Here is a 13,645-nt window from a genome sequence, read left to right on the forward strand (position 1 = left end):
TACGATGACGGCGACTGCACAAAGACACAGACCCCGACAGTCGAGGAACACGAAATTTCGGCAACGATAACAGCAGCAGGCGATGATGAGGGAGACGACCCAGAGCATGCCGATAAGGACGCTATCGTTGAAGGAGCTTATTTCGAGTAGTGAATGCAAATTACATAGTAGCCGAGACGTTTTCTTTCCCAATAAGAGGAATTCAAACCCTCAGATGGTTAAAATAAAGAATCCGAGGTCTTGATTACCTGGGTGTTAACTGCTACGTTTGATTAGTCATGAATCTTTGTTTTAAATAGTTTCTCGGTATGCCTTACATTGTATGCATGTATGTACGTACACAGTACACCAGTATTAATTAGTGACGCAAAAAAATTAACACTTCTTCCTCATTTGCAGGTTTACGAGTCTATGACGCTTGTAGTTCAGAGCTCAGCTCCCAGATGGCATTCATGGCTGCAGCAGTGGACGCCGACTGTAAGGAGACATACTCTTTGGGTAAGGTCTTTGCTCACTCCATGAAATTCTGAACACCATGCGCATACTGAACCCAAGAATTTCCTGCTCAGTTAAAAGATTCAACTTGACTTTTTTAATTAGTGAAGTACTATAAATGTGTTTGCGATGTGGTTGTCACACAGTTATTTGCAAAGATATCGTTCGAGGTTGCGAAGTCACACCAATATTTATTACTTTAGCATAGAGTACACCATAATCTTTAGTAGACATGTAATCATTTTGTTTATTTATTGCACTGGTTTTGAAGAGGATGTAATCAAAAATTTGTGATGCGAACTGAATTAATATCATTTTAAGGGTAAATTAGCCTCAGTCATTTCATTTCTCGAAGTTAACAATGGTAGTTATAACAGATAAACTTCGTCTACAATTTAAGTATACATATTTTCTCTAAAAATGTGTTCTTACCGCAGTTTCCAAAAGTGAGTCAAAACTTTTCCTATTTACTGATGTAGAGGTTATCTGAAAGGTTAGTTTTCGCTGGTGCGGTAAACATCTGATACCATCCGGACACGAGTACACAAACACTGCATGCACATAGAACGCCACTGAAACGTAGGTCACAACACTACGAAAAAGAAAGTGGAAACCTAAATAGATTTTCGCTCATCTGTGAAAGTTAATATTTTGTTAGGTCCCAAGTACAATTTTTTCCAGTACAGTAAGCCGAACATTGTACAAGTGTGTTGGCACATTCACACATACCTGCCGTGAAAGAACATGCTTCATTAATGACTGCTTATAATGCCTTATAACACATAGCCATACGCTCATTAACATTGTTTATTGAGTATGTGATCAGAATTTCAGCATTTGTTAAGAAAATGTTATTTCGGATCTTCGAAACTGCTAGATATATCTTTCTGCAAAAATTGAAGTAAATTAAAAAAAAAACCATATGAGGAACGAAGGTTCGATTAAACCGTATTTTTAAGGACGATAATTTACTTTATTTATTTTATTATTCATTATGAAACGTTTAAGATCGGCCAATAACATGTTTTAAAACATCCATTCTACCCTGACTAGGAAGTGGCGAGTACTCTACATTTTACAAAAAGGAAGGACGGGAGATAAGCGATTAATTTATCGTCGACACAGAGGCAATTTTAGAAGGGGCAGTAACGGAACTTCACAAGGATGGGACTGGAAATCGATCGTGGACTAGATGAATGTACTAGTATAGCATTCAAGAAGAATGAATTAAAGAAATCGTGAGACAGCTAAATTAGGAGGTACAGGCAGTTATACGAAACACACTCTCCCCGATTGCATCTGAACCAATGCCTCATTGTCCTAAGCCTGTATTGCACTACAGAACATCTATGACTGTACATTTACAAAAGATACGACCATGCTCCAACTTACGTGAAGTATTCCATAAAAGTGCCCCATTACAGTGTCAAATACATTATAAACTGTTTTTTACAGAAGTTTATCAACAAAGCTTAATAGTGAGATGTGGCCATTAGTCTATTTATGGAATTACTGCATATTATATGATCCGTAGCAGCATTGCTTCAGAGGATGGGCAAGTAACGAAAATAAATGTGTTCGTGATGACGGTGTTGGCCATGTCGGTTATTCAAAAAGGGTGGAAACGCCTAAAAACTTCGAGAAGACACGCGCTGCGTTTCAAACTAGCCCCGAGAAATCGATCAGATGAGCTGCACAACAGGTAAGAATCAACCGGGAAATACTGCGACGAATTGTTGTTGAAGACCTGCATTCCTTCCTACACAAAATTCAAACCAAAAAGTGGTTCAAATGGCTCTAAGCACTATGGGATTTAACATCTGAGGTCATCAGTCTCCTAGACTTTGAACTACTTAAACCTAACTAACCTAAGGACATCACAGACATCTATGCCCGAGGCAGGATTCGAACCTGTGACCGTAGCAGCAGCGCGGTTCCGGACTAAAGCGCCTAGAACCGCTCGGCCACTCCGGCCGGCAAAATTCAAACCCATCAGTCATTAAGCCCCAGGGCCATGGAACTGCGGTTGGTTTTCATCAACAACTATTGTCCAAAGAACCGACGAACAGGGCTTTGATGTGAGTATGGTCTGGTTTAGCGACGAAGCCCACTTTCATTTGAATGGGTGCGTCAATAAGCAAAATTGGCGCATTTGCGGGACAATCCGCATTTGGCAATCGGCAAGTCTCTTCGCCCTCAACGGGTAACTGAGCGGTGTACAGTGTCCAGTCATTGAATAAATGGTGTGATATTCCTTGATGATATGGTGATGGTATGGTGACGGTTCGTGAAGGTTTTGGAAGATGATTTCATCCCCATTATCCGAAGTGTCCCTGCTTTCAACAGGATGTGGTTCATGCAAGACCTCATCGAAGCAGGGGAGTGTCTGATGTCCTGGAGGAGAACTTTGGAGACGACATTCTGGCTCTCGGGTACCCGTAGGCCACTGGCATGGGCCTCGATTGGCCACCATATTTTCCGGATCTGAACAACATGCGACTTCTTTTTGTGGGATTATTTTAAAGACAAGGCGTACAGAAATAACCCCAAAACTATTGTTGAGCTGGAAACAGCCTTTCAGGAGGTCATCGACAGCATCGATATTTCGATTCTTCATCGAGTCTTGCAGAATTTCGCTACTCGTCTGCGCCACATCATCGCCAGTGGCGGCAGGCATATCGAACATGTTAGAACCTAAATCCGAATATTGTAGTGATGCTTACACGTTTAATAAATTGTGTGCATGTCGTATTAGTGCATTGTGTCGGAGCTAAGTGAGTTCGAATATGGGCAGAACGTTGGTCCCCGTGTTGTGACGCTTCCGTGACCATGGCATACGAAGTGTTTGGTGTTTCAAGAAGCATCGAATATTTACACACTGAAAATGTACACTGCATGCAGGGAAAGTGGGGAAACAGTATCCGCTAAGTAACAATGCCACTTATGTGTTATGGTGCCAGACTATCATCGAACACGATTGTGACGAAATTTAAGAGGATAAAATTGCAAAAGTGACTGCAGTACTGAATATCGCACTAGCGAGCCCTAACAGCTTCAAAACAGTACGAATGAAGCTCCATAAGCAGGACTAGCAGGGCGAGATGGAATTCAAAAACCACTCATCAGTGACGCACTTGCCTGTAAGAGGAAAACTTGATGCCAAAGCCATAATATCTAGAGCAATGGTAGAAACTCATTCCGTCGGCTGAGTGCTGTTTCACACTGTTTCCAGCTTCTGGTGGAGTTTACGTCCCAAGAATGACACATGGTGGGGATTCGGTGATGATTTGGGCAGTCATAACATAATATTTGGTCCCCATGGGTACTACTCAAGGTCGCATATCTACGAAGGATATGGTTCAAATGGCTCTGAGCACTATGGGACTTAACTGCTGAGGTCATCAGTCCCCTAGAACTTAGAACTACTTAAAACTAACTAATCTAAGGACATTACACACATCCATGCCCGAGGCAGGATTCGAACCTGCGACCGTAGCGGTCGCGTGGTTCCAGACTGTAGCGCCTACAACCGCTCGGCCACTCCGGCCGGCACTACGAAGGATATGTGACCATTTTGGCTCATCAGGTCCATCCCATGATACAGTGTTGTCCCCAAGGACGTTACTAAGTTCCAGGACGACAGGGCTCCTGTCCACACGCTTCGCACCATCCAGGACTGGTTTTGTGAGCACGACGATAAACTGTCGCATCTTCCCTGGCCTCCACTGTTTCAGATCTCGGCGTTAGTGGTCTACTTTGGAAAGAACGGTGCATGATCGCTTTGATGGAGCAGTATAGCAGTGCACTGTAGGGGGTATACGTACATATGGGCACGATGAGAAGAAAGAGGGGGGTGGGAGAAGGAGATGGGTAGTCAGAGGAGGGAATATGAGATGGACAAAGAAAATGGGGGAGGAGGCGATGGGCAGATAGACGTGGGAGTACGAGAAGGGCAGAGAGACAGGAGGAGGAGGAGGAGATGGACAGAAAGAGAGGGAGAGGAGGAGATGGACAGATTGGGGAAGATGAGAAGAACATAAAGAGGGGGAGGGAGGAGGTGAATAGAGGGGAGGGATTAGGTGAACAGAAGGGAGGGGAAGGGGGAGATGGTTAGATGGAGGGCGAGGAGGCTGTGAAAAGAGAGTACTGGAGGAGTAACCGGACAGAGATGGGAGGATGTGGACAAAAGGAGGGAGGAGGAGGAAATGGACAAAGAGAATGATGAGGAAGAGGTGGACAGAGAGAGGGGACAAGAGGGACAGAGAGGAGAAAGGAGTACATGGATTGAAAGAGGGGCGAAGAGGGGATGGAAAACGGTGGAGGAGGAGAAGGACAGCTAGTGGGGGAGGAGGAGATAGAGAGGATGGGAGTAGGGGATAGACACAGACAGGTGGGAGGGAGGATATGGACAGGGGGAAGAGAAAATCGAGAGAGGAGAGGAGAGAAGGATGTGTAAAGAGAGAAGAAGGAGCTACACAGAGAGAGAGAGCGAAGAAGGAGGCAGGTGCAATATATGTGGGCGAAGTCATGGCTAAAAGGCTAGTTTAATTTCTAATTCCTTGTTTGCCTTTATTTGTGGATTGCAGCCTGCAAAAAAAGAGAACATCAAACTAATCGCAAAGCTCGAAGTACCCTCGAGCTCTCTTTAGTCTTAACTTCCATGTTACACTGATAGCGACGATGTACATTGTCTGGTATCTCACAGTCTGTTCGAATCTCTTGACCACCAGTTTGGAAACTGCTATCATTACCAGCATTAAAAAGGATATAACAACCAGTCTTAGTAAAAAAAAAAAAAAAAAAAAAAAAAATTATGTGTTTTTACCGGCATGGTGTAATCCAAATTTGTCTTCAGCTATATTTTTAAATAAACGTAAAGTAAATGGATGTGGACTTTTCATTATAATTTTAATTGAAATGTCGTCTCGTTCCATTCACGGATGATATCTTAAAAAACCATAAATAGGAGCCTTGGAAGTTTACAAAACATTTCGAAAAATAATCCCAACAGCTTGTTTCTTCGATCACCCATCTGTTCAGATTTTCCTGTCTGTTCTCGAGAACAAATTTGACACCATCTATGCTGTTATTGTTGGCGGCTCTTCTTGGAGCAAACTGACAGGTGTCATGCTCTCCAATTTTTACCGCAGAACAGATCACAGACTCCTTTATAAGCAAACTAAGTCGTATGTACCAACCAACTCCTAAACTTTCGTTTCCCGATTGTACCTGTATGGTTATTCAGTTTCATTACCTAGCGCATTGTTACTCTTGAGAGTTATCTCACTTTCTTCGACTATCGTTCACTGATTCAGTAGTTAATGATTCAATCATTTCTCCAATAAAGTGGAACCTCAGCACATTGACCGTTTCTCTGCAGAGTGTGAGTGTTGCTCATGACAGTTGTAAATAACTAACAGGACAAAACAGTTGCCGGCATATTGCTCGCACCTTTCAAATAACACCCAGAGTTTTATGCCCTCATCCAACGAGAGGGTCACTGTCAACAGAAGCCACTGTTCCTTAAGACAGTGGTGAGCAATTTCGAATTTAATCGGGAGGACCGAAGTACAGTTCGGTGCTCAGAAAGTTTATGTTAGCACATTTCTTTCCTTTTCCGTCCAGATACTGGAAGCGAAAGTTTATAAGCCACTTGGGTACAACCAGTAACTTCTGGGTCGAGCGCCATTGTAACATCATGCGTTAGTTACTTTTACTAATTGCTGAAGCGGTTGTAGTTTTGTATCGTAACACTTCTCGGCAGACAATATGCGTAAACGATCACCTAAAAAACAAATATGGATTGGTGTCGAGCGAGCATGGCGTACTTGCCCTTCTGCATTATTTCCACGGCTGCCAGTGAGCAGGAAGACAACGTGACAAAACAAGCAAACTTCACTTTTCAGAAAAATCACTTTGCATTCTTAATGACGACCTTCGGAACGTCGCAACTCCCATACGGTCTAGGAGAGGTTAAAGTTGAAGACGCAAGTCACCTGTCCGGAGACAAATGCCTATATAGGAAGATTCAAAATGCCACAATATTTTATGGCCTGTACAGGCTTTTAAGAAAGAGAAACTTTTTCACCAAAGGATAATCTTTTGTAAGAAAGAAGCCCGAAAACCAGTTAATGTGTGAAATATTGAGGGACTGTCACAAGTGGCAAAGGAAGATCTGCGAAAAGCATTTGAAACATTTGTTGATTTGGTTATTTTAGCCACGTAACTGTAAATAGCGTTCAGTGACACATGGTGTCAGTTTCAGTATTCCATTGTTATTACAGATACGTTTGTTATCGCGTTAGCAAACAATGTAACCTACCAAAATTTATGTCAGTTGCAACAGAGTTAATCATTGGAGCGCCGCGCGGGATTAGCCGAGCGGTCTTGGGTGCTGCTGTCGTGGACTGTGCGGCTGGTCCCGGCGGAGGTTCGAGTCCTCCCTCGGGCATGGGTGTGGGTGTGTGTGTGTGTGTGTGTCTGTCCTTAGGATAATTTAGGTTAAGTAATGTGTAAGCTTAGGGACTGATGACCTTAGCAGTTAAGTCCCATAAGATAAAAAAAAAAAAAAATAATTGGAGCGTTCAACAACGCTTCTGAGATAATTTTATCAGAACAAGTAAGAAATCACTTAAATACGTCTTTCGGTAATTATTAATTTAACAAAGGTTTGAGAAGTAGAGACGGCCGGAGTGGCCGAGAGGTTCTAGGTGCTTCAGTCTGGAACCGCGCGACCGCTACGGTCGCAGGTTCGAATCCTGCCTCGGGCATGGATGTGTGTGATGTCCTTAGGTTAGTTAGGTATAAGTAGTTCTAAGTTCTAGGGGACTGATGATCTCAGAAGTTAAGTCCCATAGTGCTCAGAGCCATTTGAACCATTTGAGAAGTAGATGGCTTGATCTCTACAACCTCCGGAACTACACCAGTTAAACAGATCTTTATGGTATGTCGTGTAGATTTGAAGGTATTTTTCGAGAACGTTTACCCCTCGTGAGGAGTTTGGAAGGACACAAGTAACAGAGTCTGAATATTTCCTTAAATGAATGGGTTTGTGTGTTATATTTGTTTTCTGTTGTCCAGGACTGTAAATGTTTATTATCTTATGACGTGTTGGACGTGTACAGAAAAGATTATTCACATACATTCTACCTACCATATTACGCAATATTATTTGTCTCTTCTTCTTTCATTTTATCTTAGATCTACAGACTTGCATTTTCCGCTTCTGTGTGTATCGCTCCACTGTGGATGCATTCATCGTCGCTTATTGTTGATAGGAATCAGAAAGTTTAGCATTCGAGCGTGAGATGTTTCTCCTAAAGACAGGCGTTTTGAGAAATTTGTTTCTAAAACGGAGATTTGGGAAAAACTATACAGTTAACCCTGGGCTAAAGAAAAATAAAGAAAAATTGCCCGTTGAAAACTGCACATTTCATTGATGAAATTTCTGTTGTAATTTCAGGATGTGTAGTATCTGTGGTACCAGCACTAATTCGCTTTCCTGATGGACACACGAAGTTGCATGGGTGTCTCTCTATAGCTCTCTCGCCAAAGTATCGTGCGTGATTGTGTTTGTCAATAAATCCTCAGCATGGTCATAAAAGCGGTTAGGTATCCAGTGTAGGTCGCTTTGTGTCAGGAATCATTATTGCGACGCTACCAACAGTCGGGGTGCTTTCCTCTAGGCTGAACATACAGTATAGGAAGCGCAGCAGACAAAACGTTAGCCGACCTCAGGAGATGTCAGGCTAAAACAGTGTAACACCGCTCCACGGTCTTGACAATCCCCCAATTCGGCACGGAAGACACTCCACAGGTTTCTTTATGTGGGGCACAGCTACTTAAAGTCTCCGGTTGCTGATTAGATCCGCTTAGAGCTTCCCTAATGCGGGGCTGTTGGTCTAGCACTCGGGCACTGAAAGTGTTGAAACAGACATTATAGATCATATTGTCGGTAATTTGAATGAGTGAGCCAAATTCGTGGTAGAGAAAACACCCCTAAAACATCCCAGAACCGCCTCCAGACTGAACTAAGCACTCCACACTCTGCGGGTTGATCATCTCATTCGGCAATTGGCGCACTGGACTCCTTACATCATTTGTAAAGGAACGAGACTGCGACTCACCGGCAAGAGTTCGACAGGGTGTCCCACCGCCAACTGTGTCTGGAGACCCGCTCATACAGAGTGTATGTGAGTGGCACGAAGACTTTTTCAAGTACCATATTTTACGGACTATAAGACGCTACGGACTATAAGACGCACTTAGTTTTTAAGAATTTTTTTTAAATAACATTTTTACCATTTTTATTATTAGATTGCTAAGCCAAACTGAAAAAAATTCTTAGTTTATAAAACCGAACTGACCTTTAAACCCCTGAAAATCATCCTCTGAACTTTCTACTTCTTCTCCTTCTTCTTCTTCTTCGTCTTCATCGTCATCGTTGTCCTCTTCAAATATAAAATAGTCTTCACAGCCATCGAGAGCGTTACTTATGCTTCACTTCTCGAAAATTTTAACAATAATGTCTTCTGTTACACTAGACCAAGACAGTGTTATTCACTGACACACGTGTTTGATTTTAGGTCGTTTTAGAACTCCCTTCGACGTGAATTCATGTTAGATTTTATCCATCACCCGTTTGTTACATTCCTTTCTCAAATGAACTTTAAATGGTTATTTATCGAGACATCAGGAGTTTGCAGTTGTGAAGTAAGTCCTCCCGGAATAACAGCAAGCTCCGTTGTTTACCTGTCTCAATTTCTCTATCAAGGAATTTTTCAAATGACTACGAAACTGATTTAGCACAAGAAGAGAATTATTCTTCGGTAAAGCACCTTTCCGTCTCTCCCACACTCTATTAGTCCATAATTTCATACCAGCCTTGTCCACCCAACCCTTGTCATGTACGTGAACAACAACGCTTGTCGTTATTTCAGAAGATTTTGGCATTGTTTTGGGCTTGAAAATAATCACTGGATTAAGTTTAGTGACTTTTCTGAAATATTTTGGTTTTGGTTCGCATGCTAAGTCTATGACGCTTCATAAACCTGTAGCACCAACCAACTCTACACTTAAAGTCTGTCAGGTTCCACTGTAGCGCTAGCTTACGAGCATGTATGTGAATCATTTTTGTATTAATTCCAATGTCATTTTGCAGGTCTCCTTGAATCCATTTCAATACGTCATCTTCTAGTTTTGGTCCTTTTGCATTCAGTGCTCTGTTTGCGCATTTAGTCTTCCTGATTTTTTCAGTTCTTCTGTACTACCCTGCCAAACGCTTTCTTTTTTTTTTTTTTTTGTGGAGGGCCGAAATAATGTAGCTCAGCTGCTCTGTTTCCATGTTTTTCTGCATATGCTGTTACTTTCGATTTATAGTCCGCATCATATATACCTTTTTCCATTACGAAACTAGCTACTATCGAAAGTATTGTACTGTTACAGATAACACGAATCACTTTCAATTCAAGTTCGCTGGCACCGTATACTGCAATGACACATCATAGGCTAGACAGTGTTCTGGGTTTGTGATGGCGGGGTGGGAGGGAGACAGTATTAGCAAGCTTGTGAATCCCGGAACTCATGTTCGTCGATTGGTACTCTGTTGCTGCCAGTTAAATTCAATGTTGCAGATAGAGATACTTTTCCAGCGGCCACGAATTATGGCCATTTTTAAGACAGGCGGGAATTTTAAATCAAACACTTGCCACTTATATATTCAGGCTCATAAAATAAGGATAATTGCAGAATGTGGTGCCACACAACGTGGCACTACATAAAACTGGTGCTAATAGCGTAGGCACATAGGGAACACACACGATACAGATATGTAAGTCCACGGTATTAGTGATAAGTTGAGAAAACCGTCCCGAAACATATGTGCTACAAAATGCCACTGTTTCGTGTACATGTACCCCGACATCAACACGGGATATGATCACCATGCACACGTACAAAGGCCGCATAACGCATTGGCATACTCTGGATTAGGTGATCGAACAGCTGCTGGAGTATAGCCTCCCATTCTTGCACCAGTGCCTGTCGGAGCTCCTGAAGTGTCGCAGGGGTTTGAAAACGTGCAGCGATACGTCGACCGAGAGCATCCCATACGTGCTCGATGGGGTTTAAGTCTGGAGAACAGGCAGGCTGCTCCATTCGCCTGATATCTTCTGCTTCAAGGTACTCCTCCACGACGGCAGCTTTGTGGGACCATGCGTTATCATCCATCAGGAGGAAGTTGGGACCCACTGCGCCCCTGAAAAGGCGGACACACTGGTGCAAAATGACGTCCCGATACACCTGACCTGTTACAGTTCCTCTGTCAAAGACATGCAGGAGTGTACGTGCACCAATCATAATGCCACCCCACACCATGAAACCACGACTTCTATACAGGTCCCTTTCAAGGACATTAAGGGGTTGGTATCTGGTTCCTGGTTCACGCCAGATGAAAACCCGGCGAGAATCACAGTTCAGACTATACCTGAACTCGTCTGTGAACATAGCCTGGAACCACTGTTCAAATGACCATGTACTGTGTTGTTGACACCAGGCTTCACGGGCTTTCCTGTGACCAGGGAACAGTGGAATGCACCTTGCAGGTCTCTGGGTGAATAAACCATGTCTGTTCAGTCGTCTGTAGACTGTGTGTCTGGAGACAACTATTCCAGTGGCTGCAGTTAAGGTCCTGAGCAAGGCTACCTGCAGTACTCCGTGGCCGTCTGCGGGCACTAATGGTGAGATATCGGTCTTCTTGTGGTGTTGTACACTGTGGACGTCTCGTACTGTAGCGCCTGGACACGTTTCCTGTCTGTTGGAATCGTTACCATAATCTTGAGATCACACCTTGTGGCACACGGAGAGCCCGTGCTACGACCTGCTGTTTTTGACCAGCCTCCAGTCGCCCTAGCATTCTACCCCTCATAACGTCACCGATAAGTGTTCTTTGAGCCATTTTCAACACAACTCACCATTAGCACGTCTGAAAACGTCTGCACACTTACTCGTTGCATCGTGCTCTGACATGCACCCACACACCTCTGCGTATGTGGACTGCTGCCAGCGCCACCGTGCGACGACCGCAGGTCAAATGCAGCGCATGGTCATACCCCGAGGTGATTTAAACCCGCAAACCGCCCACCAGAGCGTTGTTTCACCATGTATCAACATTATCCTTAATTTATGAGTATGAGTATATATTAATTTCGAGCATAATACGCATTTGAATTTTGGAGACAATTTTTCGAAGAAAAAAGTGCGATTCGTAGTCCTTAAAATACGGTAGCATCGTCCAGAGCATTGTCTTCGACTGTTCATCAGAAACAAGGTGTTACCGTCAGGAGTGCCCAGGGAAGTGTGATAGGAGCGCTCTCTCTAAAAGTGGCTCTTGCCAATCAGAATCAGCAACTACTGTCTAAGCCCTTGCAATCTGGTGAGCGACGATAGTGTCTGTGCGTGTTTCTTGTAACTAATGTACACCAAACTAATTGGATGACAAATGGCCTTAGCAGTCATAGTCCGTAGGAATATTACGAAGACGGGTCAAGGACCATTATTCGAAGGAGAATGCGTCGATTGCTGACTAAGGCCTGAGCCGTATCTGATGGCAGTTCCACCGTAGCGTCCCAATAAGTTTAGTAATCATTTATAGTAAACAAAAAACTAAACTCTTCCCGAACAGGCCATGAAGGCCCAACGGTAACGACCGGCCGCCCTGTCATACTCATCCCAGAGGCGTCATTGGATGCGGATATGGAGGGACATGTGGTCAGCACACCGGTCTCCCGGCCTTATGTCAGTTTCCGAGACCAGAGCCGCTACTTCTTACTCAAGTAGCTTCTCAATTTGCCTGAAAAGGGCTGAGTGCACCCCTCTGGCCACCAGCGCTCGGCAGACCGGACGGTCATCCATCCAAGTGCTAGCCCAGCCCAACAGCGCTTAACATCGGTGATCTGACGGGAACCGGTGTTACCACTGCGGCAAGGCCGTTGGCCCAATCATTTATAGTATACCGAAAAAGTCAAACTATGAAGAAATGTGTAGGTAAAGATTTTTTTGTTGTTTTTAAGTATAACTTTGACTGCAACAAACTTAAATGTTGCTAGCATAACTTAACAAAGCTTATGTCGTGTCATTATGTCCTCTGTGTCCTTTCTGATTGGTAAGTAGGCCTATGCTTGTTATCTAGTTGTGAACGTTTTCACTGCTATATGAAATCGTCGCTGATCATGTTCTGGTCGCATCTGTTAGGTCATTTCGGATATCGTCTTGGAGAATATCGTGCATCTCCTTGACAAGCAGATTCAGAATTACCCTGGCATGCTGTTTCTTTAATTCGTGTGAGGCAGAGCAGTATTATGGTGATATTAAATGGGATTCGTTAATGAGTCAAATCTAAAAGTGGCTCTTGCCAATCAGAATCAGCAACTACTGTCTAAGCCCTTGCAATCTGGTGAGCGACGATAGTGTCTGTGCGTGTTTCTTGTAACTAATGTACACCAAACTAATTGGATGACAAATGGCCTTAGCAGTATAGTGTGTTTTTATCACAGAAGCGTGTTATTTATTTGGTGGTGTACGAACCTGTTGAGTTATTGCAGAGATTAATCATCCCACACAAGGTAGAACGCAGGTCAGGTAAGGTCAGAGAGGTTTAACAGGTCGATTACGTGAGATTGGACTATGAGTACACCGAGCCAACAAAGTTGGTTACTCTTACAACTCGATCGTGTACGCCTGTTGTTGCTCCGCTTTCGATCACTGGCAGATCGATCGAAAATACGTTGCAGATGTGTTTTTGTGTGGATCCATTCTATCCGTTTATAGTGATGTACTAAATATTTTTAATGGCTATACAGGAAGACAGTTTTCTGAGAAGTGCAGTTATGAAACGATATCTTCAGAATAATTAAGAATTAATAGTGTGGAAGTTCATTACGTTACACCTTTGCGATTGGTTGATGTTTGGAACATTGAAGCCTTACAGCTTTATGTCCGTTGTGGGGAATTGCCGTTGGCGAAATTTCTGACTCCACGTGTCAGCTGCATGCAGTTGTCTTCGGAGTGTTCGCTAGAAGACTGCTTGAACTTGCAGACTCTCACAACATAACTTATTTTCCGGTCCCTATCAGTTCTTACACCATGCTTTACG

The 13,645-nt window shown here is 43.4% G+C and overlaps 1 protein-coding gene and 1 pseudogene across 1 annotated transcript in view; one reads left to right on the forward strand and one right to left on the reverse strand.

Annotated features, from left to right (window-relative positions):
- The window catches only part of LOC126252512 (uncharacterized), a 302,643-nt gene that overhangs the window by 197,646 nt on the left and 91,352 nt on the right, over positions 1 to 13,645 (forward strand). The window contains exon 4 of the mRNA XM_049953408.1: positions 400 to 498. Within this exon, the coding sequence (XP_049809365.1) occupies positions 400 to 498 (99 nt within the window). The remainder of the gene's footprint in view (positions 1 to 399; positions 499 to 13,645) is intronic.
- Positions 12,370 to 12,487, reverse strand: LOC126254244 (5S ribosomal RNA; annotated as a pseudogene).

The sequence above is a fragment of the Schistocerca nitens genome, chromosome 4 (genome assembly GCF_023898315.1).
Source record: "Schistocerca nitens isolate TAMUIC-IGC-003100 chromosome 4, iqSchNite1.1, whole genome shotgun sequence".
Lineage (NCBI taxonomy): Eukaryota > Metazoa > Arthropoda > Insecta > Orthoptera > Acrididae > Schistocerca > Schistocerca nitens.